At 39.6% G+C, this 26,445-nt stretch overlaps 2 protein-coding genes across 4 annotated transcripts in view; both read right to left on the bottom strand.

Annotated features, from left to right (window-relative positions):
- The window catches only part of LOC124266910, a 77,097-nt gene that overhangs the window by 26,051 nt on the left and 24,601 nt on the right, over positions 1-26,445 (bottom strand). The window contains exons 1-3 of one of the 3 annotated variants that reach the window (XM_046701753.1): positions 14,561-14,677; positions 13,483-14,005; positions 12,988-13,331 (exon numbers count right to left, since the gene is read on the bottom strand). The exons of 1 other annotated variant lie outside the window; for it this stretch is intronic. In XM_046701753.1, coding sequence (XP_046557709.1) covers positions 12,988-13,331; positions 13,483-13,929 — 791 coding nt within the window. In that variant the 5' untranslated portion in view covers positions 13,930-14,005; positions 14,561-14,677. Of the gene's footprint in view, positions 1-12,987; positions 13,332-13,482; positions 14,006-14,122; positions 14,263-14,560; positions 14,678-26,445 lie in introns of those variants that run through there. One more of the 3 variants, XM_046701752.1, reaches the window with a different exon arrangement.
- Positions 1,736-10,412, bottom strand: LOC124266912. The gene is made up of 10 exons (XM_046701754.1): positions 9,699-10,412; positions 9,176-9,416; positions 8,582-8,798; positions 5,073-7,979; positions 4,484-4,822; positions 4,147-4,285; positions 3,800-3,984; positions 2,743-3,014; positions 2,327-2,472; positions 1,736-1,856 (listed from the first exon to the last, which is right to left on the bottom strand). The coding sequence occupies exons 1-9, from the start codon at positions 9,961-9,963 to the stop codon at positions 2,427-2,429; spliced, it is 4,611 nt and encodes a 1,536-aa protein (XP_046557710.1). The 5' UTR covers positions 9,964-10,412; the 3' UTR covers positions 1,736-1,856; positions 2,327-2,426.

The following is a 26,445-nucleotide window of genomic DNA, read 5'->3' as shown; positions in this document are numbered from 1 at the left end:
TCGTCCTGTTAGACCGCCACTGAAATGGTGTATAAAATAGGTATCATCGTCATCTTGCACAACGGCATCAGGCAGAGAAATATAATAAAAAGTTGTAACTTTTCATCAATACATTGATGACGTAACGTACCTTCTTGTACAATCTCGTGAGAGTGGTCTTGGCTGGAATGTACTTGTTGACCGCTGTTGTTGCCTTCTGGACATATGGATGGACATCGGGTAATGTGTCCAGAGACCGAAGGGGTATTGGTAGGCTTAACTCCATCTGGATCTCTCCATGTTCTGGGTCCCAGACAGTGATCTTGGGGCCATACATTGTGAGAGCATCACGCGTGTAGTTCTTCACCTCCCGCTTGACTAGATCCGGGATCTTCTGCAGGTGTTCCTCTAGGATGGTGCCGCCCTTTGCAACAACAACAAAACCAATATTGTAAAATGTACGATTACTCCACCCCGTTAAAACGTCTCAGGAGCCCATCAAAGTGCAACAAGTCGGTGATAGACAATAACGGTTTCCTTAGTCAAATACACAAAACCTATTAATCTTCTTTGAGAGCCATTTTGGAACTTGTAAAGATTAAAGAAAACCAGGTTATATGGATAGTCAGCTTCTTTATTTCGGTTTCTATTTATCCGACGTTTCGGTGTAGATACTAACACCGTTATCAAGCAAGTATAATATCAAGGTACTTGATAACGGTGTTGGTATCTACACAGAAACGTCGCACTCATTGCAATAGAGAAGTTGACTATCCATATTGGTTTTAATTTAAAAAATATATACATCAAATTACCATTCACATACCATTACAATAATGAATCTGCGTCACAAAATAATTATATCATTATAATAACAAAAAAACGCTGTTTGTACTAAATTATATGGTCACCGAACAAACACACACTTTACGTTATCATGAAAAAACACTTACGTCTTGATATATATCATTTGTAATAGAGACCAGCATCTGTAGATCGCTTCGTTGTTCAGCATCAATCAGGTGTGAACTGATCATCTCTCCCGTATTCACGAGCATGTCCTTGAAGCTGTCGTAAGTCCTGAATGTAGTTCTGGCGAGGCGGTCCATGTATGGAGATATGGAATTAGATATCTCAAGCTTGCTGTCTATGATGTTTGGGAGGTCCAAGATCGTGTCCACTGTTGCTATAAATATGCATACGTAAATATAATGTTATTTTATATTTTATAGAAATCTGTCTGCACTGAGCAGAAGACTGCAATGGCGGCATGAGGATTGCAGTTGCCAAATCACCACATCAATCTTTTCAGCATTACGGTGTCTGTTAACTCGCCCTCTTGGGGCCACACGTCTTGTCTGAAAACCATTGTTCTCGTCGATTACCTCTATGATTTACATCCATGTTTGATTTCACACATCATTGAATCCTTTTCATTGAAATCTGCAATTACTGAGAGTTGCAGATGACAAATCACCTCGAGCAACTGCAACATTTTTAGCATCAGTCTGTTAAATCACAGTCATTAGACCACTGAGATTATTTCGATCAACCTTGGATAATGACATCTTGTCTGAAATATCATCGTTCGCGTCGAGTACTTTTATGTTCACAGCTATATCTGATGTAATAATAATCAAGTAATGAAATACCATTGTCCCAAACCACATTTTGCACAAGTTTTGTATCTCAAATACGAAATGTTATGACGTTGCAAATGGATGCCGAATTATGACAGTATTGTATGACATTTTACCGGTAGCTTTTGTCTGTACAATGTTATAATGGTGCTGATAGGCGTCCCACATTTTCTCGATCATGTCATCCAACCTTGAGATCATCTCTACGACATCTTCTACTGCTGTGTCTACTTCCTCCTGAAAAAGGCAAATCACGTAGGATGTGCTTTAGGACGGAAACGAATTGAGGATTAAGATTCTGTGTCAATAGTGTGATAATATACGCTATGTTTCTGAAAATATGTGGTTATATTTCCACTACACTCTGTTTCTTGAACGGATAAAATCAATCAGGTATACATGTATGAAATTACCCCGTAGGTCGGGACCAAACTTTGATGTCCCCCATTCCACTGTGATAGGCAGATTAACTGACGTTCAGAAGTAAAAAATTATTTCAAATCCAGTTTCGAAAATTCACATTATATCCTTGACATAGACATCAAACCTAAAAACAATTTACAACTCGAGGTGATATGGTCGGGATTGTTTGACCCAATGTCAATGATGACTATCTGCCACACCTCAAACTGATGTTATTTGAATTCACTTTCGTTGGATAAAAGACAGTGTTTACGACGTTGCACAAACACATTTCTACAGGATACCTTTGCAAGGACAACCCAGTCGTACCACAGGTCATCATAGATCTCTTTCATGTTCAAGTCGTTGGCATTCTGTACATGTTCTGTCATAGATTTACTCCCTCTAATACATCTTCTCAAAAGGCTTCAGAACGTGTTTGTATAGCTTCCTGCAAACGATAAAAACATGTTGGTCTGTTTGTTGTCCAACACCGCACTCGCCAGTATATGTCAGGACCAAATGTCATTGTGCTCGATGTTGTGAGCTAAAGAGCCTCAATCGAGCCACCGAGCCTAAACATCAGATCAAATTTAGTCTCTCTTTACAACGAGCATAGGTTGTTGGGAGGGAGGGTGGAGGGGGAGCTATTGTACCTGAAATTCCTACTGGGTTGCAAGAACAATTGTTGAGTGCAGCTGGTAATTGTTTATGTACTTACTCTGCAGCGTCAGGATAGTATCCTATGTCGGCCAGATAGAAGTCATTGCGTTTGTATATGCTCCTGATATCCGTCCAGATAGAGTCCAGCTGGTTCTCTACGACAGCCATTTCTGACACAAGCAGACTTAGATAGGGAGACAGGTCCTCCTTGGTGGCCTGTGCAATCCGGTGATATTTGCCTGATAATTCCTCACCCACAGTCTTGTACACAGAGTCCAAAGTGGCCTTTGCATTTAGTCCGTAACTCTCCACTTTCCTAGTCAAGAAGGCCTATAAATAGAAGCATTCTTATTGGTGATATTATGCATTCGCATGTATGTAACTTTCAGTATGATCGCTGATAGCGCTTCAAGCGCCTTGGAATGTTTTAGATCACACTATACACATTTGAAATATTATTATTTACAGATTAAGATGAATATGTAGCAGAGAGAGTTCGGGTGGTCCTGGCACAGTCATGCTGGTAAGGCTCATTGTCAGCTCAGGGAATCGAATGGGACTTTTCCCAGGAAACGCTGCCTAGTCGAACCCACCAAGTACTTTCCGGAGAATATGTAGATTTCCCAACAATGCAGCCTTCTGCAATCCCCAGAGTGTCAGAAGGGATGTGCTCCCGGTGGAAAACTCGGCCACTCTGCTGATCTGCGCCACGAGATCAGGAGGTACCAAACCAAGGGCACCAAGGACAATTGAGAGCAAGACATTTCATATATATCCTGCTGTACTCATTCACCACATCATGCTTGAAAACGGTGTAAGTATATATACTGAAACGTCGCCATTGTACAATAAAGAAGTTCATCATCTATATAGACTTGTCATTCCTTACAACTTCTAGAATGCCTCTCGAACAGGTCTGTAAATTCATTGCATAATCGACATTTCAAGTAAATATTTTCTTTTAAAATCACATTGGGAATGGGAAGTCACTGGTCCTGGGCAGCAAAAAAGGAAGCCCTCTGTTTCACATTTATGACCAGCCGACTTCATCCAGGCGAAAAAGTCGGTTGGATTGCTATTGTCAATGCTTTAAAACATTTTTGAGTATAAGATACCTGTACATCAGCCATCATCTGTGGCCTCCAGGATATCCTGGTATGGAGGAGACGGGATGTGTTGAGTCTGAGAGCAACAAGACTGTCAAATATACGACGGGAATTCTCCAGATGATAAACCTCAGCCTTTATGGCACTAGAGTTGACGTATCTGGCATTCACGTGAAGCGTCTTTCCAGGGTGATCTGTTCATACAAGGTGTGGGGTGAGTGAGGGGGACGAGGTCAGTTATATAGCTCATTCACAGTCAGTTTGATATTTGCACACATGCACTAGTAACTAATGGGTGTCACATTAAGAATGAATATAATAAATATGTAGGTATTCAAGAAATAAACAGGTATTACCTGGATCAAAATGTGTTTCCAACTCCACCGCCTTCCAGGGTAGCAGTACAGCAGTCAGTGACCTGTTGCTGATCACTACTTTAAACCGACTCTCTCTCATTTCAGCAAAGGCTTCCAAATCCTTAATTGGGCAGTGCATCTACAACAAACCTTCTATTACGAGCAACGTGGGTGTATGTACCTCTGACTATTATAGTACACCTTATACAGCAGTCTCAGTGTCCCGCGCTTGCATTGGTAAAGTATTTTCTCTGGGTTTTTTATGCTATGTATAGAGTTCTGATTTCGCAAGAGTCATCATTGTTTTCATTTAGAGTAAAAACAGTAGAGTACTCACCTTAAGCTTTAACATTTGCACTGGCATGTTGAACTGTCCTTCAAGAGCCCAGTTAATCCTCTCTCTCCTGGCTGTCAGGTAGGTAATTTCTATTCCTGCAGATACCTGCTCACTTGAACTACCGATGTGGGATGTAAGTTGGACGTCCACATCAGTGTATGGGTGGCTTATGCCAACCACAAAACTGTGCTTGGTGTAATCATAGCCAGAGGAAATGTCATCCACGCTAGATGTAAGGAGGATGGTTTTTCGGTCGTCCTCGGAGTAGGATAGTAATGTTTTTCCATTGAAGACAGACCTGCCGTCATTCAGCAATAATCCTGTGTCAACCTTGATGTTCTGAAGATTATTAACAGAAAATACAATGTCTTCTTATTGTGGTTAGAGAATACTAACGTGACATATTCTTTTATTAATGGGCTCAAAGCATCATGTTTACATTAGATGTCAAAAGTCAGTGCAAATACACTGCAAGAAATTATTTTGGGGGGACATGTCCTGTTCATCATGACATTTTCTCTTGGTAATGAGCTCAAAACACCACGATTTCGTTAGATTCCAAAGAGTCAGGATAGTGTTCGGTTCCTACCTTGCCAATAGAAGGAAGTCTGAGAGAGAGATAAGCCTGCTTGTTTCTGTCACCAAATATGCATTCTGCTTTCATGCCAATCTTCTTTGTGTCATCTCTGCCTGCATCCCAGGAGAAGGCTCCAGCCAAGTTTCTTCTTGGACCTGTCTTAATGTAAGACCCTTCCATTTGGACACTTCTCAGAGGGGATCCTACTTTAAAGGTGCCTTCAAACATTTTAGTGTGACGACGGCTATGGTCCTTAACATCAACATCATAGAAAAATGAGTGCCCATCAGCTTCATTCCAGATGAATTCTCCACGACTCCTTGTTTGGCGCTGTGAACTCAGGACATTCCCGATGATACCAACAGTGCGAGTGGGATGCATAAGCTTCAGTGTCAGGTCTCTGTACAAAAGATACTGTGTTCTCCTGTCCATCAGTTTTGCTTGGACTTGAAGGTTGCTACTAGGATGTTTTCTGTCCCAGTTAAGAGTAATTTCTCCTCCAACTTTCCGTAGTTTTCCAGGAATTTGAACATGTGAGAGTAATGTTTCATATGTTGATTCATCAACCGATATTAAACCTTTTGCTCTCACATTTTTAAAGACTCCTTCCTTTGAGACCACAACTGTAATGTTGTGAAAGTCATACACATCCGAGTTAATGCTTACACTTCCATGAAATGTGTTTGTGCTGTGTGTACTATAAACATTAGTAGCAATGTGTTTGGTCCCATTTCTTTCTAATTTCAGAGCACCCTTAAGACTTCCAGCGTCAATGAAGTGAGAATAATCCAAAACACAATTTCCAAAACTTGCCAAAGATAATTTTGTCTCAACTTTGACAGTAACAGTTTCTAGAGACGGACTGCTGAATAAAAGTTTTACAAGGTCCTTGCCCTCAGATTCCTTAGATTTGTAAAATACATTCATGTCAACAAATGATGGCAAAACATATTCAGAACTGACAGATAGTTGTTCCCCATTACTGGTTAAAAACGTTATTTTTTTGTTAGAAGTCTTGCGACCCTGAGAACGATCAGTATAGAGAATGTGTTGCCGCTCATAACCAGTAAATGGAGTTATCAGTTCGGCTTTATATGAGTGGCTGCCCTTTATGCGAGGATAATATGTAAGTCTATATATTATGACTTCGTTGTCTTTGTAGCGAACACGTAATTCTGACACGTAATCGTAAAGGTTGTGATCATATGTGAACCCAATGTTTGTGAAGTTCTCAGCAGGAGTCCAAATCGTCAGATGTGAGTGAAAACCATTCTTCGCGTCTGTTACAAACTCTGTCCGTACTGTTTTATTATTTAAGTTAAACGTACTTGTGGCATTGTATAACCGATTGATATCTGTTATAATATAGGCTCCTTCCATTAATTCATAACCATGGAAATTAGTGTGCAAAGTCATATTCCCCTCTTTTAAGCCTATTTTACCTGTGTAATACAGTGTAATTACAATGTCAGAAATTATCATGTTCATTTTTCCTTTGACATAAAACCCTTCTCTAAGACAATTGATAACTACCTTACTTGTTTTATATTTTTCAAACGGTGTTGTTATGATGAATGTTATCGATGGACCAACAGGATCTTTATCAATCGTGTAAAAGTCTATTGCAATTTTCTTGTGGTTTCCATACATGATTTTAGTATTGACATAGCCTTTGCCACCATACACAGCATGTTTTTCAAATCTAAAAGACAATATTTCCCAGTTACTAAATGGTGTCTTAAGTTCTATTAAACTTAACATAGAGTCCGGAAATATGGCCAAATATCCTTTGTATTTTCTGTAGTTGGTAATGTTGAATGTTATTTCTTTGCCATCCATGAAACGAACGGCTGCATATTGATTTCTCCAATCTTTGTAATGTTTGTACCAAAGCCCTGTTTCACGAAAATCTTGGAAAGGTGTTCTCAATTTTAAAACCATCTCTGTTCTGGCTCCCTCTTTGACGCCAACAACCATACCTTCAAAGGTGGAACCTTCGAATGTGTATAAAGCACTGGTATTCAGCATTGTTGGTGTTACTTCAAAGTTGAAAAGCACTTTAAGTACCTGCATACTTCTGTTACTAGATGTTAATACAACTTTAATTTTATGTCCATGCATGTAGACAATATGCATCGAATGGGTATAGCCAAGCACTTGGATTTCAGTTTTGCCTTCACAGTTCTTTAGAGGACCAGTATAGGTAAACGACACAACGTTGTTTCTTGATGGAGTCTTCAGTGACATTGCTAGTCTGCCGTTTGTAGAGTTGACAAGACTGAAGCTGAACATACATGTAGCCCTTTTGCTGAAACCATTTGTGATTTCAGCAGTCAAATCAGCTTCAGATTTACTAAACGAATGTTGATACTTTACAGTGTTGTTTTCAAATCCTTCAAAAGGTGTTTTGATATCGCCCTCAAATTCGACATGAGCCAGGTCGTTGTATAAGAATGAAATAGCTCCTTTTATAATTTTACTCTTAGCATATGTCAGACTGGCTTTTGTGTTAAAATTGACAATCCCTCCAACATGGTGAAAATGCAATTCAAACTTCCTGTCACTGTTGGATGGAGATGACAATACTCCGACAGCAGACAATGCCAACCCGTTATGTGTATTTGATGGCATCTTAAAATCGATTGCATAGGACATCCGATTTCCGTTAGGTCCCGAGGAAAATGATCCAACTGAAGAAGCCACCTTTGTCTCATGATCTAGGCTTACTTCAGCATTTAGAAATCTAAGTTGGTGAAGTGGTGTCTTGATTTCAACAACTGCTGTGGTCTCTTTTGTGTTTGTGGTGAATCTAGACTCAACTGAAGTAGATACTGTATGTTTCCTATAGTTTGCAACGAGTTCAGATCCTATTGTGCGCGAGTTTCCATTGTATTTACCTTGAATGTCGACACTGACATCCTGAAATGCAATGTATTGTGACACAACTTGATAGTCTCAAGAAGCAGCAGCACACTTTTACATATAATAAAAAATCAACATACTCATAACGGAGATATCATTTTGGTTAAAAGAGACTTATAGCACCAATATAATTTCTATTACTTTCAGTATGAAAGTGATCAATATAAATGTCATACAGTATTGTATTTGAAACAGATGTGATGTCTGAAGGCCTAAGCTCTGCTTGAATGGTACCCATGATACCTTTAGATATATGGTTCTAATACAACTGATACCCGATAGACTGGGGACTATTACAATCCATAAACATCTACACTGACAGTCCGATCTAACCTCAAATGATACTAGGCAAGTTATTACAGGAAGCAAGGCTATAGACAAAAGAATACAATTATTGGAAAATATTTCTGAAGATTCTTTTTAGCATCTTGTAGTTTAAGAAGGTTCCAAGATTGGAACAATTTGGCCATATTTCTGTCACAGGAGTGTACGAAACAGCGCAATTTGAGTGTAACGTGTGTGTGAATTATTTTCATCCCATCAATTATTAATTAACAAGCTAACTCTACCGATCATGGATCAACCATAAGATGTCTTACCATTGGACCAATCTCAGTCTTCAGTTTGTACTTGACATTTACTGCCCGTTTGTTCATATGGTGATCTATCGAAGCGGATCCTGTGATGCGTCTTGCAGGGTGTCCAACCTTGACCCCATACCTTATTGTGACATCTGCTTTGGTATGCCTCGTGCTGTGGGAGAAGTCACCTTTCAGAAATACGTTCAGATGCGGTCGCTCCTGGTTTTTATAGTCCCTGTGTCAGAAGAAAAACATAACAGCTGAGACTTTCATGCAAAGTATTTGTACCACAGAACCTGTGTACATTACGTTTTCTCTTTGCATTACAATCCACATATGTCTTCAAGCCATAGCTCTTGCTATCGTGTAAATAGTCATGTCTGAGCAAGAAAACTAAGTGGTTTATATTTCGATCAATGCACCAGTCCATTTGATATTACATCATGTTTGCCACACAGAACATACAACCTGTCATACAACTGATATACCATTTTATAAGTTCCGCTTAAATTTGGTTTTTCAAAGCAATATTTATAATTTTGCTGTAACAAAGTCCAAAGTCAGAACATTCTCAATAAGTTAAAAAGAAAGTATTTCTATGCTTTCACTTACATATTTAACATATACTTCCAGTGGCTTATCGTCTTTTGATCTGTTAGCTTTGACCTGATTGTATGTTTGTTGTTCCAGCTTCTGTAGGCTTCGGGAAGTGTGTACTCCACGGTGACTGTGGGGTTAACTGTTTTCTTCGTACTTTCCACATTGCCAATGACTTTGGCATCCAGGAACTCAGATCTGACAATAACTTTTGCCAAGTGTTTGGCCTTTTTACCAGATATTTGGTTCATATCACCTGTTTAAACAATCTCATTTTACACTTCTACAAACAAATTTGTCTCTAAATATATACAGACTGTTCACATATTTGGAAGGCATTTATTACCTAGTTTGCCTTGAAAGTAAACTATGAAGTAGTTTCCAAACACCATTAAATGTTCTTGTTGTGTTAAATAATAATTCATGAGTCTAATGTTTTGCTGGTGCTGCTGAATATTCTGCAAGACAACCAAGGCTTTCTATTCTGATATGTAACCAATACCAACATCTTACATTGATTTGTGGCCATGATACTTACACTGAAATGTAATTGGCTTGTTAAGAAGTTTGTGAACATCGAAAGTGACGCTTCCCTGAAGTGATTTGTTCTCCTTATATTTCCATTGCCCCTTGAGTGAGACCAGCTCACGTTTTGGGGTCTTCATTGTTAATGTCGGGATGACCTTGATGATTGGCTTCTTCTTGTCAGTCTCCTGGTACACATATCCGGCCTCTATAACATAATCCTGCTCTGGGGCCATACTGAGGGTACCCTTTAGACTCTTCTCAGTTTCAGAGTTCATCAAATAGGCTGCAACATGAAACTAATGTATGACTAAGCCTCATTGCCGTAGTAGATTGTGTCCGTTAGTACGGATGTGCTCGAAGGAAGATAAAGCATCAGAACAGAATGTCTGGGGAACATATTGTACATTCTATTATAGCATGGTGTAGGAAATGTGTTATACTTGATTTGTTATATTTGCTTGGTTGTTTCGGTGGGTTTGTTTTGTTGTGTTTTGTCAATTTGGTGTGTGTGCTGGGTGTTTTTGTTGTTGGTTTTTGTTGGTTTTCTTGTTTTGTTTTATTTTATTTATTTTATTAGTTTTGGTGGGATTTTTTTTGTTTTATGTTTTTGGGGGTGGGTGATGTTTACACAAAACTTGTAGAGGGTAGGGCGGTGGGATGGTGGAGGGGTTTGCGGGGTTGTTTGTTCTGTTTTGTATTGTAATGTAATAGTAAAGATACTACTTGCATTTCAAGCTCACTGCATCTGTTGTTAACCCTTTAAGTGTTAACTCAACACTGGCTTTCTTGTTTACTTCAGTCTCTACTGTTCCAGTCAGTTGGATGAGCTTTGCTCTTGGACGCCTAATCTCCAGTCGGGGCATGTAGGTTATCATTGACCTTTTCCTCTTTATGCCAACTTCACTGATGAATGAATATTCTGATGATTTATCAACAGTCAACTGGCCTTTCAAGCCAATTTTTTTCTTCTCTGAGGTCATTGAACCTGTGGCATAATACATTGATCATAACAATACACTCAAACCTTTTCACGTCAATATTTGTATTTAATTTTGTCAAAGTCGATGAAGATTAATGTTATGTTCATAGTATATTGAGAAATTTGGGTTTTTTGTTGTTGTTTTTTGTGTGTAAAAATTAGGGCAGTTGAAGTTTGTACGAAATGATGATAAAAATAACAATATTATCTGAAGTAACAATCCATTTGCCTTTAAGGGTAGCTTTCTTCCAGGGAGTCAAAGCTTCCATCTCAAATTCTTTGGTTTTCCTCCTTAAAGTAAACCGCATGTCAATGGTGCGGTCAATTTTGGATCCAGGTGTGTTCAGGTTGAATTGCACAAACGTGTTCTGCTTATTCTGTAAACATCCAATACGAACGGACAGTTTAGCATATCAAACATCATATAAAATTACCCATCTGTCCCCAGCATCCATTGTTGGTTCATGCAGATTTTTAGACGCACATCATCTGTTTATCTTTGATACGTTCATTGACATATAGAATGAAGATTAATACCGATATATACGTACCCCTGATTGTTTTGCCATGATCTTGTACCCAGTGTGCCTGTCCCTCTTGTGAAGAACAAGGCTTTGAGTGAAGGGCCCTGTGAAGGGGAAATATGGAGCACCATCTACCATCGAAGTACTAGGCCACTGGAATTCATTACATAGCTCAAGACCAGTGATGGAGGCAAATCTGGCTCCTGTGCACAGCTCCAACTTCTTTCTGTTGCCTGTGACCAAGTCTTGTTTTTTCTCCTGATCACCATGAATGCTGAAGAACTCTGTGCTGTGTGGAATAGAAAAGAAAATATTAAGCTTTACAGAAAAGTACAATTACATTTTGAATGACTGAAACTTTCATTTATAATTTTCATATTTAGAAAATCATGAACATATCCTTCAGTAAAGTTTTAAGAATTAATATAACATGTTTTCAGGTGTCTAAACTATATTTATATTGATATTAATGGTTTTAAATAGATACTGAGTACATATTGTGAGAGCGACAGGTTTTGTTCTACAGTGATAACACTGGTCTCAACACCATACTGATGACCAGAAAAATTGCAATCCTCTGAACAGGTTAAAATAAATATATTTGTTTAAGTGATTAACAACACACATGAGCCAATGAATGATATTTTGCTTCAGGTAATAGATGCTACTACCTCACATCCAGGATTTCCATTTTCTGTTGTGGAAGATCAATGTCTGCACTAAGAATCTCTCCCCGGCTGAGTTCTACACGCCCTTTCAATGCAGTGCTGGAATGCCAGGTGTTGACAACTCTAAGCCCGGTTTTGGTGACAAAGCCATCCATGCTCATAGTGCCTGTAATCTTGATAGATCCACTGGAAAAAATCATCAAAACATATAAGTGCAAATTTAGATCTAGTTTCACATACCTTTGCAAAAAATAAATAGAAATTATTAACCGAGTGTGTTTCCGTGTCATTAATATCATATATTAGGAATAAAAATTGTATTATGCGAGCCTGCGAATAATTTTTATTCCTAATATATGATATTCAAGATACGGAAACACAGGAGGTTAATAATCTCTTTATCATATAATGTCATTCATAAAATTACTCAAAAAAAGAAGCAACTCGTACGTGAATTTATTTGAAGAGAATCGAACATTCGCGTAAGAACACTTAGCGGTACACCAAGGTGAAGGTCGCTCATGACGGCGGCATATGGTTGTGACTAGTCGCGAATACAGTGCAAACATAATTCATACTTAAAATAAAATCTTTCTGTCTTAAAAAGAACAACAGAATCGGGCACGGTTTTCTTAGCTGTGTTTCTATTTTCATTGCGGTTAAACACCTCATCAATATCAGTTTCTGATACCTAACGCTATCGATTCGTCGTCTGTATTGTGATCGATAGATCGAAATCCTTGGTTGGAACCTTCCTTAGACGATTGCCTTTCAGTGGTGCCTCATAATTCGTACCTTTAATTGGAACGAAGTACTCCGTTTCATGTTTTCCAAAGTCAATTGCTGCAGTAACGACTCCAGAACCTCTGTCATCAATTCTTACAGAATCATCAGTTTTGAGAATGGGGGCAGCCATGTTTGTTTACAAACAATGTAAACTTTCGACTACGTCATCAATGAAATGTTAACGTTGTAGCATTCGCATGACCTGTATGGAGTTTTGTGAAAGTAGTTCGTGGATTGACCTAATTTGCATAGTTATCAGATTTGGATACCAAGTTTATCAGATTGCTTTATTGCACCGATAACACCCTCCATTAGATGATAAAACTTTCAATCATCATGTACCTTGGCTTCATGACTCCATCAATGAGGAGACTCCGTGGCGAAGTCAAGATGTTTCTGAGATCAACTTCACCAGATGCCCGAAGATCAATGCTGGCTGTTCCGTTCACGTTGAGAGTGAGGGGGAGACCGGAGCTGGTAGGGATAATCATGCTACTGTCCAGGATCATCATACTCTGAGTGAAGGAGTAATCCTGCTTCTTGGACATCTTGATAAGGAAGTCCAGAAAGTTGAAGTTCTTTACAGAAGCAATGGGATCTACGCCTTTCAAATGGCCATAGTACATTTCACTGCCAAAGATCTTCACGTACACATCGCCTTTTAAGTCAGAAACATTGTGAGAAACCTACAAGAATATATAAACAGTGAGATAGGCCGGGATAGAGGGAATTAGCATTCAGTTTCACACCAGCAACAATTTGCGATGAAATTTGTAATCAGACATTGTAATTGTCAACATTGTAATGTATCTACAACCATTCTTATGATATACTCACCACATCATTTTTCGGCAGCCAGTCTCTGAAGAAGGTATAATGACTGAAGTATTTTTCAATCAAATACTCCACGCCTTCCACGCGTCCACCCACTTCAAAGAGATTGAGAGAGCTACCGAAGAGATCAACTGTCATGTTGAACATTGCAGAACGAGGAAGGGCAGAGTTATCTGAAAAGATGACATTACTCTCGAGCATGGCGCCAGTGTTGTACTTCTCCAGGAATAGAGAGCCTTCGTAGTTGCGTGAATACTTTAGTGTTGAGAGGTCGAAATTTCTTCCAAGGGTTTTGTCCTCCAAGATCCGTCTGATGGTCTGCTTCTGTGGACTGGATGTTTCCATCAGGTTGGTAAGGTGAGACCAGACGAAGGATCCAACTTGCTTAGCTTTCTCAGACTTGAGAGACGCTTGGATTCTGATGAAGACATCTTCAGATGGACACTGCATTACAGCCAAGTAGGCTGCAATTCTCAGTTCAGGATCTTCATCGGAATCTTGGAAGGTGGCCTTTTACTTTACTTCTCTGGAATCAAACACGAGGCTGTGATGGACATTACACGGTTATCAAACATATTATGATATTTAAATGTAACAAATATCCAATTCTTGAGTGAATTGTGTATACATTTCCAGAACTTACATCGGCTGTACAGGGTAGCCTTCTGTAGGCCTGGATGGCAGCTACTCGGATCTCCATGGGGTTGTCTTGTCTGTTGAAGCAGCTGCTGAGTGTAGTGGTCAGTCTGTCCAAATGGCCTGCATTTCCGAGAGCACGAAGGGCCACAAGACTAGTTTCGAGATTAGAATCTCTGATGTTGCAACCATAACCAATAGTCTTCTCCATGGTAGAGATGATATTTGTGATTGTGGATTCCACAGAACAGTTTTCGTGATGGTTGCAATAGTTGTTGACCATAGTAGAGATTGGAAGCATGGCAGCCTTGCTGTACTGAGGAGTGTCAAGAAGTGCCTACAAATGCATAGATTTAAAGGTGGTATATGACTCATAAGATGGCATACCGTTTTGATTGAGGGTGAACACAATCATTGTATTTTTGTGATGTGGTTGTAAGCTCACCTTTACTTCCTGCAACATCTTCAGTGTGGGGTAGTGGATGAGAGACAGGGATGTGATCCACATGGTTGCCTGAGCTCCAGTGACCTCTCTTTTCAGAAGAATATCTTTCAAGATCATAACAGATGCACTTGTGCTTGCCATCGGGATAGAGTCCAGAAACATATTTCTGGAATAGAAATTATTTAACACTTTATTTGAGACTAGTGGTATGACTATGGGCATATATATTCAAGTATTGGGCTCATCGATTAAGGTACATTTTCATAATTATCATGTTTGTGTCACAGTTGCAAATAATTGGGGACACTAACATTGTGAATAAACATTCAAATGGAGTACTAACTTAACATTCTCGCTGTTATCAGTGCAGATAGACCCAGATTTAACTTGCTCGTAGATGCTTTTGATGTCATCAAAACGCAGGTTTTTGATGATGTAGACAAGTTCAGAGAACAAGCGTGGAGTTTCGGGGCGGATGTCATCGTGTGTATTCTGACAGAGCTGTCGCAGTTTACTCTCAGCATCTCTCTTTGGTTGGACTTTGTTTCTTTGGCCGTGGGCATGTTCAAACGTTATTCCTGCTCGATTCAGAATGTATTCTGGAACATAAATTTTAAAAATAAGTTTGTAAGACGTTGGGAATAATTTTGAAAGTTGATAATCGATGTATTTTTAGGTCTTTGTAATTGTGATATAACTGTCACTACTATTCGCCTTTAAGACATAATGGAACTTGTTTCAGCGGAAAATCGAGACACGTTATTTTCCAGCGTTGAAGTCTTATTTATTTGTAATACATATAGTTATCTTAACTATTGTTTGCTCTGCATATCCTAACACCAGTGTCGTGATCACCTTGTCTTGTGGTAACACCAGATCTCTGAGTCTTGTAGTTGAGTCTCTGGAGGATTTTGGTGGTGGCACCACTGGTGGCTCTAGAGAAGGGCCTGAATGTGTGGGTCTCCCGGATGAGCGCACTCTTGAGGAGTCCATTCTTGTCCAGTTCCTGTTCACATTCGTGTGTACTCTTCATGAGGGGCAGAGACTGGATCTCTGAAGGAACCCTGTACTCCATGCCATGGACTGAGCTGTGATAACCAGTACGATCAGTGCAGCCAAGGAGATCTTTTGTCTTTTTAATTGTGGAAGAAAACCATCCTGGAATGACTTTGTAGTCAGTATGACATTCACCCGTGACATCTCTCTGTAAGTAGAATTGCCAAGCCATTGAAACAGAATGTTGGTGTTATCATTGTACAAATATCAAGAGTTAATGTTGATACAACAAGGAAAATGAATAGTTTCAAACAATGTTTTCATGCACATTTGAGTAAACCTGTCATAATGTGTTTAATCAGTAATACATATGTCAGTGTTCATGCCATGAGAATTTGTTTTGTCGGGAAACCTGTGTTAAACAGCATCACATTATTATTTGGTCCACATATTTACTTCAAAGACGCTCTGGTCTCTACCCAGGTTGTCCATACTGTTCTGGACAGCAGTGAGAAAACCTCGCTTGATGTTGAGAGCCCACGTGGTTTCACCCTCAGCGGGACACAGTTCCTCTATCACGCCATCTTGGAAAGAGAAGCGAAGTGGAGATCGTTCCAGATTCCTCTTGAATTCCCCACTTTCGTCAGCATTTTCCATTTGGTTCGAAGGAAAGGGATCAGATCGGTACACTTTGACATCGTGTAGCTGCGGATTTGACATACAGTTATGTTACTTAATGAATGGTTTGAACTCTTGTATGAGTTTCATGTTATAATACATATTTGTTAAGTACAGTTTACCCTGATGGAGTCTTTGTGGACACAGATAGTACCGAAATGTACCAAAGGTACGAAAGATACATTTCGGACTACAGAGATGTAGCCGAGTTACAATATGAGTACAGAAAGGTAAGCTTTGGTGAGCATCCCGCTTTGTACAATGCATTTAACCCGTTCCTTGGCCCTGACGATCTTCTTTTGTTTCTAGATCTATTTGTGATACCCCGTAGGGGAAGCATTCCTGCGACCTTTAAAACAACATATTCAATAATGTACGTACAGTACTCTTATATTCCGTGATGCACAGCATCATCCAGCATGCTCTCGTAAACAGATGAAACTACAACCGGTTTGGGTTTCAGGTTAAGCAATATGGAATCGTCCTCTGCTCATGTTTCCAATTACTCTCAGTATTCTGAATTTTGCTTCAGTACATTTCAGTTTACTGAAACGTACTTGGATCCATATCTGTAGTACTTGTGTCGACAACTAATAAGTCAGAGCTGTATCAAGTAACAGATGTATTTTAGATTTAAAGTGAGCTACCTACTTTAAGGGCCATTTCGCACTTCGACAGAACCTCGATGTCAGCAGTTGCCTGGATGCCAAGAGACGCCTGGTCGCTTGATGCCCCCGCCATGAACGTCTGGGTCTGAAAGGTGTATTCAAACTCATACGTCCTTCCGGGGACGTATTTGAACTTGGAAGTGTCTGGCGAAAGAAAGAGCTGGTGGAGCTATTGTCTTTATTTCCAAGCTGCTCGAACGAATCATTACCTTGAACTCGACATTAAGCCCTATATTATTTCACATGTCAAGTTATCAAGAAAATAACGAAAAATGTTACAACTCAGTCTAAAACACTGTTTCGTGAACGACGTTTGCAAGCAGATTCAAAATTCACTAAAGCCACATTACAACATATCCGGGCGATGTTGCGAGTACATTAAGGAAGGATTATGAAGTGTTCATTTTTCATTAATCGACGTCTTATTGGTGCCTTATTGGTGTGTCTATCAGTTTCGTCTTTCTTATTTTCTACTACTTTATGAAGTCCAAACTGGCTGCCTGGCTGCTCCACCCCCAACACACACACACAACACACACACACACACCACACACACACACACACACACACACACACAACACACACACACACACACACCCACGAAAAGAGAACCATTCAACCCACCTGTGCATACTCTGGCACATCACCGGGATCCTGTTGCTCGCTGAGTGGTGACTCGACCTTCAAACAAACATATATAATCGATATTCATTAACTGGAACTTACTCTTACTTCGACAATTGTATCTTGATATTAGACATATAACTATTTTCTTTGAAAACGTTCAAATGCAGATAACTTTTAGGTTCAATTCAGAAAATGTATATACAAGTTAGTGATAAGTGAGACATGGGTCAAGTAACTAAAAACTTATTTCCCGTGTGTGTGTAAAACTATTTTAGTGTCCTTTAACATTGTAGCGTTAGACTATTGCGAAAACCGTCATTCACTCAGATGTAGATAGAATCGCACAATCGCTGTTTTATCAGTGGAGCTAATTAACTGACACTCCCAATCATTCTATTATTGAGCTAAACTAGTCATGTAGTTGAATAACTGAAACAAATAATCATAGTTTTATTCATGGAGCTAATTAAAGGGCAGGTGAATTGTAAATATTTGTCTTGCACCTTTTAACATAACACGTTTTTATTTACATGTAGTTTCAAAGCCAAAACAGTACATATATCATAATTCTAAGATGCTTTGGTGAAAGATCAAAGGCGCCAACAGTACTTTATCAGACGATAATGTGCACTTTTTGCATTACGCCACAATGTATTGGCGTCACTTCGCCATCTAGTCTGTCCCCTAGTAATCGAACAATTTTGCATTACGTCACAATGTAAGCGGCGTCACGATGAATGTCAGTTGTCATCGCTTTGTACAGCCTCCTACAGTAAACTACTCCGTTGCATTCCGTTTCTTGGTTTGCAGTTGCTTGAAGCAGCTAACATCACTGGTGGAAACATTACGTTTATGTTTTCCGGTTAAAATGCCTCAAATCGACTCACAAGATTTCAGCGACACGGTAACGTTCGCAATGTGTACAATCGCTCAATGCAATCGTGGAATGTCGCTAGACTACTCAGCTTCATCTGGATGTACTGATCTAAACCTACGTTGGTAGTAGAAATGCGACGTTCATATTGTCCCATATGGTTTAGGTTAATCATAGATGTAATTAAATTAATTTAGAGAAGATATTTAATCCGAACGTAAGCCGTCATCAAACTGTTATCATTTGATTTGTTTTTCTGGTAACGTTCGTCTTAACGTAGAGGGGCAGACACATCAATAGTACAGCACGCCAGTTAGCCCTGTGCGAGGATTCTTAACTTAGATCACCGACACCGTCGTTTGATTTCTGCCTTGAATTAATCGTAATTATCCTTAGAAAGTATTAAATTTGGCATCTTAGAAAAGAAATACAAGCGTCCTCGTACTTTAACTATAATAGTTCAGGGCGAAAGTATGCTTTACTACACTATATATGGTGGTAGAGCGAACTGTATTTCTTAAGTAACTAATAAATTTTGCACTTTTACCAAGAGCTCCATTTCCATAATAAACACACCATGGCTTATTTCAGTTGCAATATGATGTCACTTGTGCCAACTGATAACGTCTACCAACGTCCTTATAAGACCCATTTGCTGCAGGTACAGGTGTGTGGTTTTCGTATCTCGACGCGCAGCCTCTTGTTTTAAGCACGCTTTGAGTACCGCTCAGTGCTGTGATGACGTCGCGGTTTCAAAACCAAGTGTTTCTACGTTCGTATTTCACCATACAGTGAAAACAAAGTATTTAGCATTCAACTTGAGTCGACTACCTTTCCAACAGTATCGTCTTTCAGCAAATCGAAAACGTACTATGACTAGATCTATCCAGCCATCTGTGAATGCGTCGGTATTCTAACTTTTGTACTTTTCTACAACAACCCTAAAACATATGGCCCTCCTCTTCACAACACACCGCTGTTTTGACACGAAAGGTCCTGACGTCATGGGGTGGCTAAATGAGATCACCTGACCTCATTCACATCGACCACGTATGGGATACTCTTGGAAAATGTCTTCTTGCCAGGAGACGTCAGCCCAAGAATGTTCAGGAGCTGAGCACCATATTGGTACAGCAATCTGGCAGGTTGCCTAATGATGTGTTCAGTGAATTCCTTGCTGTTGTGAATGCGAGAGGGGAGCATATGCTGTACTGAACACGGTCAATTACAGATGGCTAGTCTCTGTGAAATCAGTACTGACCCCATTGTGCTACTGTTGACTGTGGAGGGTGCACCAATCGTACCTTAATGCCTGTTTAGTGTTCATTTGTAAACCAGATTTCCAGTAACAACAGACATTGTAGCACCATGTCAAGTGTCCCTTTTCAGTTATAAGAATAGAAGGAATTTCAAGAGTTTGGGAGGTGCATAAGATACAACCGAGACTTCGACACATCCAAGAGTAACGGTTTGACTGTGTAGCGTAAGTTGTTTACAACATGGTTTCCCCGACAACATGGAGCAGCATGCACAATGTGAATGCACCCCCTACACACACACTATCATTTATGAACAAAGTAAGTGAAACCCCTGCATGCCAAGTACGCAATTTGCTGACCCCCCACCCCCATACATGTGTACAAAATTGATGACCCTCCTTACTGCCCAGAACAAAATGGGTGACCCCCCAACCCCTTAAAATCATCATAACCCCTTAGCCATAAATTATGAACGGTCCCTAGAAACGTATGTAATAAATATCAAATTAGCAGTTCTTGTTCGTTTAGCCACCATTCAATAATTGTGTACACTTTTCCTGCACGATATTTAGTTCATTTTCGAATTCGAACAACATACCAGCCAGTGTCCCTGTGAGGAGTATCGCCAGAACGAAAACCTTTCTGAGAAGCATTGCTCAGGCCACTGTTTCGCTACAGATGCATGGTGCGCTATGAACGAATGAAGGTCTTGTTTGTTGTGTGCTGTGATCAACGGTGATGGAGACACACACGATACGGGCACACTTGACCTGTTGATATGTTGACAAGCGTAGATAATTATGACGAAGATAACAGGTCGAATACCTATGCTAAACTCTAAGTACGTTGTGTGTGGATCAAAGTGGACCAGATTAGTCTAGCTAATGTTTGTCAAAATATGTTATGATTTGTTTCTTTTACGCGAACAGGAGTGTGGACCGTATGCAAATTATTCAGAACCGTACGCTATTGTATATTTACTTTGCAAATTCATATACAAGTGTTCATGAAATTGTTTTGGCAGTCATTTGCAGTTTGTTGTCTTATGCTTTATCTTCATTTCACTTTCTTTATGAAACAGTTAAGAACTATGGTATGGCGGTGTGGAAGCCTGGCTTATGCTAGAAACGGTTGCTGGTGATGATCCGGGTTCGATTCCCAATGTATAAAGTCAATTTGGTAACATATATTACATTTGGGATTACACTTTCTCTGAATAAAGTACAAATTAGAAAATATGAAAGGTATTCTTAGATGTTTTAAAGATGTATGTGTAAATATGTTCTGCCAATCTTGGCATTGTACTCTCGACAACAGTTCACGCTACAATTTGTATAGAGAATGTAAGTGTTTACTAGAACCGGAAAAATATTTAAGTGTTATACATGAAAACAAATATCGTAATATTCTTATAAAATTCCGAGCAGGCCTATTACGATTAAAAATAAATGAAGGAAGATGGTTAAATATTGATGTGTCTCTACGCACATGTCCTGTCTGTAAACTCGGTATAGAGGATGAATTCCATTTTCTTTTAGTATACAAATAGTATTCTGAAGAAAGATTCTATTATTTTCCACATATTTACAACCGCATTCCAAATATGTTTATATTCAAAAACCTGCTAACTTCTCCTTCAAATGAAGCATTATTAAATCTATGCAAATTCATACATACTGCTTATAAAAAGAGACAGACTTTGTTAAACTCTTAATTGTTTTACATCATGTTGCCAATATATTTTGATTATACATATGTTATATGTATATGGGCCAGTGGCCTTCATGCATAATAAAGATCTTTTGGTCTGCTGATGATATACTATATGGATGACAACTTCTTATGATTATTATATTATGATGCGACTTTCCGGTCTAGGTTCTTACTTATACTTTCTATTCTTATGTATTCTCTTGCTTGATAACGATATAAGAATCTATTCCGAGACTTATGTGCCAATTAAACAGATCAAGGTACAAATTCTAACATGTTTTGGGTGTTGAGTCTCTTCGAACCCACACTGAAAACTAGATGTTGAGATCGGGTACCTTGTGTGACCCTCTGACAAGTGTAAGTTGGCGCCGACCAGACCACTTGCCATGGAGAAGAGGCAGGGCTTATGTTTGAGGCTGTCCAGTGACACGGACTAAACTTGCAAGATGAAGGAAAGAGGGGGAAATGATGTTATCCCTCAGAATATTCATGGGGTAAGGTAGCCTGCTGGACATGATAAAGCCCAAATTCGATTTTTCAGATTGGTGCAATAGTTCAAGGTCAAGTTCATCTGTAACATTGCTAACGTGTTAAAAGCCTACACACTACGTGTTACACCCTACGTGTTACACCCTATGAATATTCATGATTTGGCACCGCTTTTGTGTCAGTCTTGACCTGAGAAGATCTGGTATAGAAATGATCTGCCGCAATCGATGCTTGTCTAAAGATGCAACCATGCTTGTTATGAGCAATTGGTTAATGTATGGCATGATATCCAAATTGAATCGATCGATGCTCATATGTCAATCACTGGTTTATGTGGTCCATATGGAACTATTTAATATCGCTGTCATAAAGTTTGAGTGTCGATGGGTACAGCGATAAACAGCAAACAAGCAAACAAACTATATAAAATGTCACATAGGATATTTTTAATTAGTAGTATTTCTCTACGTCTATAGTTCCGACATAACCAGTGTGTAACAGAAATACTGTATTCGACGTATAAGGGGTCCTGCTAGAAATAATGGTCCTACCTTCCGACCAACTTCTATACTACATACATACTAACATTTGAATAGCGCCCATATCCAGTTCAGCTGCTCAAATGCGCTTTGTCTTTCCCTCGATCACCGGATGACAGTCTCAGTGGCACGTCGTATTATCAATCTCAACTCCCTGGGGATCATACTACTTTCTATGTAAACGTTTTAGAGTATTTGCGGACACCGACATGGAAAGGGTAATGTTGCTTCTATTAACTATGTAGTCAGGCTAAAAGAACACACATGCAGCATTTCTACTTACCATGTAATTCACAAGTAAAATGGTGTAAAGTTAAAGTTAAATATAACAGGTCAGTGTAGGTCAATGGTGGATCGCGCGGCGGGGTAGCCTAGTGTTTAAAGCGTTCGCTCGTCACGCCGAAGACCCGAGTTCGATTCATATGGGTACAATATGTGAAGCCCATTTCTGGTGTCAACCGCCGTGATATTGCTGGAATGTGACTAAAGACCTCACTCACTCACTCACCCACCAACCCACCCACTCACTCACTCATTCACTCACTCACTGCCTGATGCAGGGATGCCAATAGCAACGTCTGTTCTAACATGAACATTATACATTGGTCGACTTCTGATGAAGCACATGGTCACTGTTGACGGAAAGGATTCGTCCAATCCCTGGAAGACCGATGAAGAGCAATGAGCGTGATGACCCCGTCCTAGTTTGACAAGAACTGGGCCGGCAAGGGAATTCCAAGCTGTTGGTCCGAGGGAACATCGTCCGATCAAACGTCTCTTCCAGACAGATAGTTCGTGGCTCCGAGGAGTGGTTACACCAGGTACCAATGTGATCGCCTGATGATGGTTCATACCATCATAACAATTTTATATATTTTGATATTCACGTTTCTAGGTATCCCTTTCCATTGCAAGTACTCGTAAATGTCAGTTTTGTTCTTGCTTTAAGCAAGGTGACACATATTGCAGTTACCATTATAATATGCTCACTCACTGCCTGAATTTGTACTTTGTGTTTCATTAATGCATATGTGCATTAATGCATATGTGTACACATCAGATTTATCTTTCTGTAATGTTTATATCACCGATTATTCGTCAGTTCGTTTAAACGTTTTCCTTATAAACGCTTTTACTGTACTATCTTCAAGCATAAAATATCACGGAGGGCAATTGTTAACCCGACTGATGCACCACTGACCCGTTGCACCATTGATTTGGTGACCAATGACATTCAGTCTGGTAAACCAGTCTCGATTCGAACAAAAATAGATTAAAAAGCAAAATTACTGACAAGTACTTTCCGTCTCTGTAGTTATCGAAGCAGCAAGTGCCCAGCGATGGCCTTCAAGGGAGCCCCAGTTTCCTTCCCCAAGGGGAGCATTTGCATCTACTGAAATACCTTCAGTCATCAAAGACGAAACCAGAAGCCTACGCTTATATCTACAAGAATGACTCTGGAGAAGCTCACGTTCGTGTTCACATGAGAAATGGTCGAGATTAAGTGTGTTTAAGTGTGTTTTAATGCAGTGGTGGAAATTCACACTTGCCTTGCAAGTCAAGTCATAATTGCATAGTTGGTATATTGTGATAAGCCTTGATTAGATTAAATACTTCCCCTGGCATCATCATTACTTGGCACTGGTTGTAAACATACTTTTGTGTTAATGATCATGCAAAATACATCTTGACATAACGCGATTGCAACAGGTTTATTTAGGAGAATGGGAATTCGCTTTGGGCAATAGCATTTTCTAAAAGATTTCAGTAACCAATATATACAGCTGAGGCCTTTGTCTTTTCACTGGTCTGAAAGAGAAAAAACATTAAACATTAAATCGTAAACCGTCTTGTGCCCCCAAATATTATATATTAAATAGTTTTCGGTGGAAACGAACAGGCTAAAGAATTTGTTCATGTTTGAGTATGACCCAAGTGAGCAGCCATCCATCCCAATATGGCTTGCACAACACATTTTCGTCAAGCTAAACGATCAAATTGTTGCTACCATATATTTTGGTATCGGAAATTGCCCCCACAGCAATTATAGAATCAAGAATCAAGTAGTGGCCAGGCCCCTATTTCTCGAAACAAACTTAAGTTTTTACTCAAATTTCAAACTGAGTTTGACAATTTGAAACAGCTGAATTTTAAACTCAACTGCATTTTTTAAATAAAAGAGCCTAAACATCTTAAGTAATCTATCCACCAAACTCAAATTGTCCAGTATGTTTGAGTTTATTATCGATTTTAGTTCATTCTGGAAAATGCATTTTCTCAAATTTGAGTGAAAACTCTAACTTAAGTCAAAACTCAGACTTAAGTTTGTTTCGAGAAATCGGAGCCAGGTGTCGGCAGCACTGTTTGACTTTCCATGCATTTTGGAAGTCCAATTAAAGCATGACAACCCACTGAAGTAAGTATACTAGTTAGCGTTGGTGAGCCAGTAATAAACAGCTTCAGCAATGTACTTACAAGAACACTTTCAAGCCCCCTTGGTCCTGTTAGACCGCCACTGAAAAGGTATATAAGATATTATAGCTAAAACACATAAAATTATCATGAAACGGCCCTCATATTATCAGAAATTTGCGGGCCGCTGCAAATGATATTGGACCGCTCAACCTTAACGACGGGCCACTATCAGTTCTGTTGTCAAGTGACGTCATAGTGGGCGCGTCGGTTCATTCGACTTTGGCTTTGGACTGGCAGATATTCTGGGGCAAACAAGTCAAAGCAACCCGAATTCCCGCTTTAAATAGCGGTAATATTGGCTTTCTTGCTGGTGCTAACCTTAACAATTGCACTATTAACGTTGTTGTTGGACCAAAACCGAACACTGACAACTGTCGTTGTGTCTGACATAGTTTGACATGTTGCAGGCCATGGTGATGTCAAAGGCCAAGGTCGAATATCTTTACGTTCTGTTGTGGCGTCACTTGAATTGTTCGATTACGTAATTGCGTTCAGTCAGTCAACCCGGCAGAAGTTGGTTTTGAGTAAACTTACAGTCAAATTCCTTCATTGTTTCCTTTTTCTTTTCAACACAAAGTCCATGTATTTTAGTAATAATAACGGTAATGCCTTTTTTGAGGGCATTATCATTTGCAGAAGCCCTCGGTCTTTTTCAACTTAATGGTAGACCTCGGGCTTCTGCAAATGATAATGCCCTCAAAAATAGCATTACCCTTACATGTATCATCGTCATCTTGCACAATGTGAAGTAGTGATATAAGTTTGTACCGCATGCGATATACAAGTTATCGAGAAAGAAGGGGTCGGAGAGGCGGAGATAAGGACAGAGACGGGGAGAGAGACTCTAGCCAGGCGGTGGTCTCGTCTTTAGTAAAGAATATAAATGACAACATCAATGAATAAAAGTACCTTCTTGTACAATCTCTTGAGAGTAGTCTTGCCTGGGATGTACTCGTTGACCGTTGTTTTTGCCTTCTGGACATATGGCTCGACATCGGGTAATGTGTCCAGGGAACGAAGGGGTATTGGGAGGCTTAATTCTATCTGGATCTCTCCATGTTCTGGATCCCAGACAGTGGTCTTAGGGCCATACATTGTGAGAGCATCACGCGTGTAGTTCATCAATCCCTGATTGACAAGTTCCGGGATCTTCTTTAGGTGCTCCTCAAGGCTGGTTCCGCCCTTTGTATAACACAGTGTACACTCATGAAACCCAGTGATATCAAGACACTAACGTGGCAATGTCCCCCGCCGCTAAAGAATAATGAAACATAACATATTTACTATTTTTTATCTTTTGGGTGACATAGAAGATTACCATTTGAGTGATGTAGTTATTAGCCATGATCACTTCTCAGAATCGTCTAAGAATCTTCTCTTTGACGAATATAGTAGATTTGAATGTATAGATGCAGATGCCCACATCCACTGTCAGTATCAGTGTGTATTAGGGCTGGGACGGGTCCAATTTGTCTACCAAGGTACCCCGCCCCATATTACCCTACTCTACCCTGAAAACTGTTATGTTAATTCCTGACATTACATTTGTAAGAAATGGCAATATTTT

The sequence above is a fragment of the Haliotis rubra genome, unplaced genomic scaffold (assembly GCF_003918875.1).
Source record: "Haliotis rubra isolate DU_JTF1 unplaced genomic scaffold, ASM391887v1 Scf129, whole genome shotgun sequence".
Classification (NCBI taxonomy): Eukaryota; Metazoa; Mollusca; class Gastropoda; order Lepetellida; family Haliotidae; genus Haliotis; species Haliotis rubra.
The sequence above is the reverse complement of the archived record's forward strand: the minus strand, read 5'-3'. Positions and strand labels throughout refer to the sequence as shown.

Excerpts from the sequence above, each read along its gene's own strand:
- LOC124266912 (XM_046701754.1), bottom strand. The coding sequence starts at position 9,963 with ATGAACTCTGAAACTGAGAAGAGTCTAAAGGGTACCCTCAGTATGGCC. Across the intron at positions 7,980-8,581 it reads AGACTGAGATTGGTCCAATG|GATGTCAGTGTCGACATTCA; the intron begins GTAAGACATCTT and ends ATTGCATTTCAG. Across the intron at positions 3,015-3,799 it reads AGATGATGGCTGATGTACAG|GCCTTCTTGACTAGGAAAGT; the intron begins GTATCTTATACT and ends TTCTATTTATAG.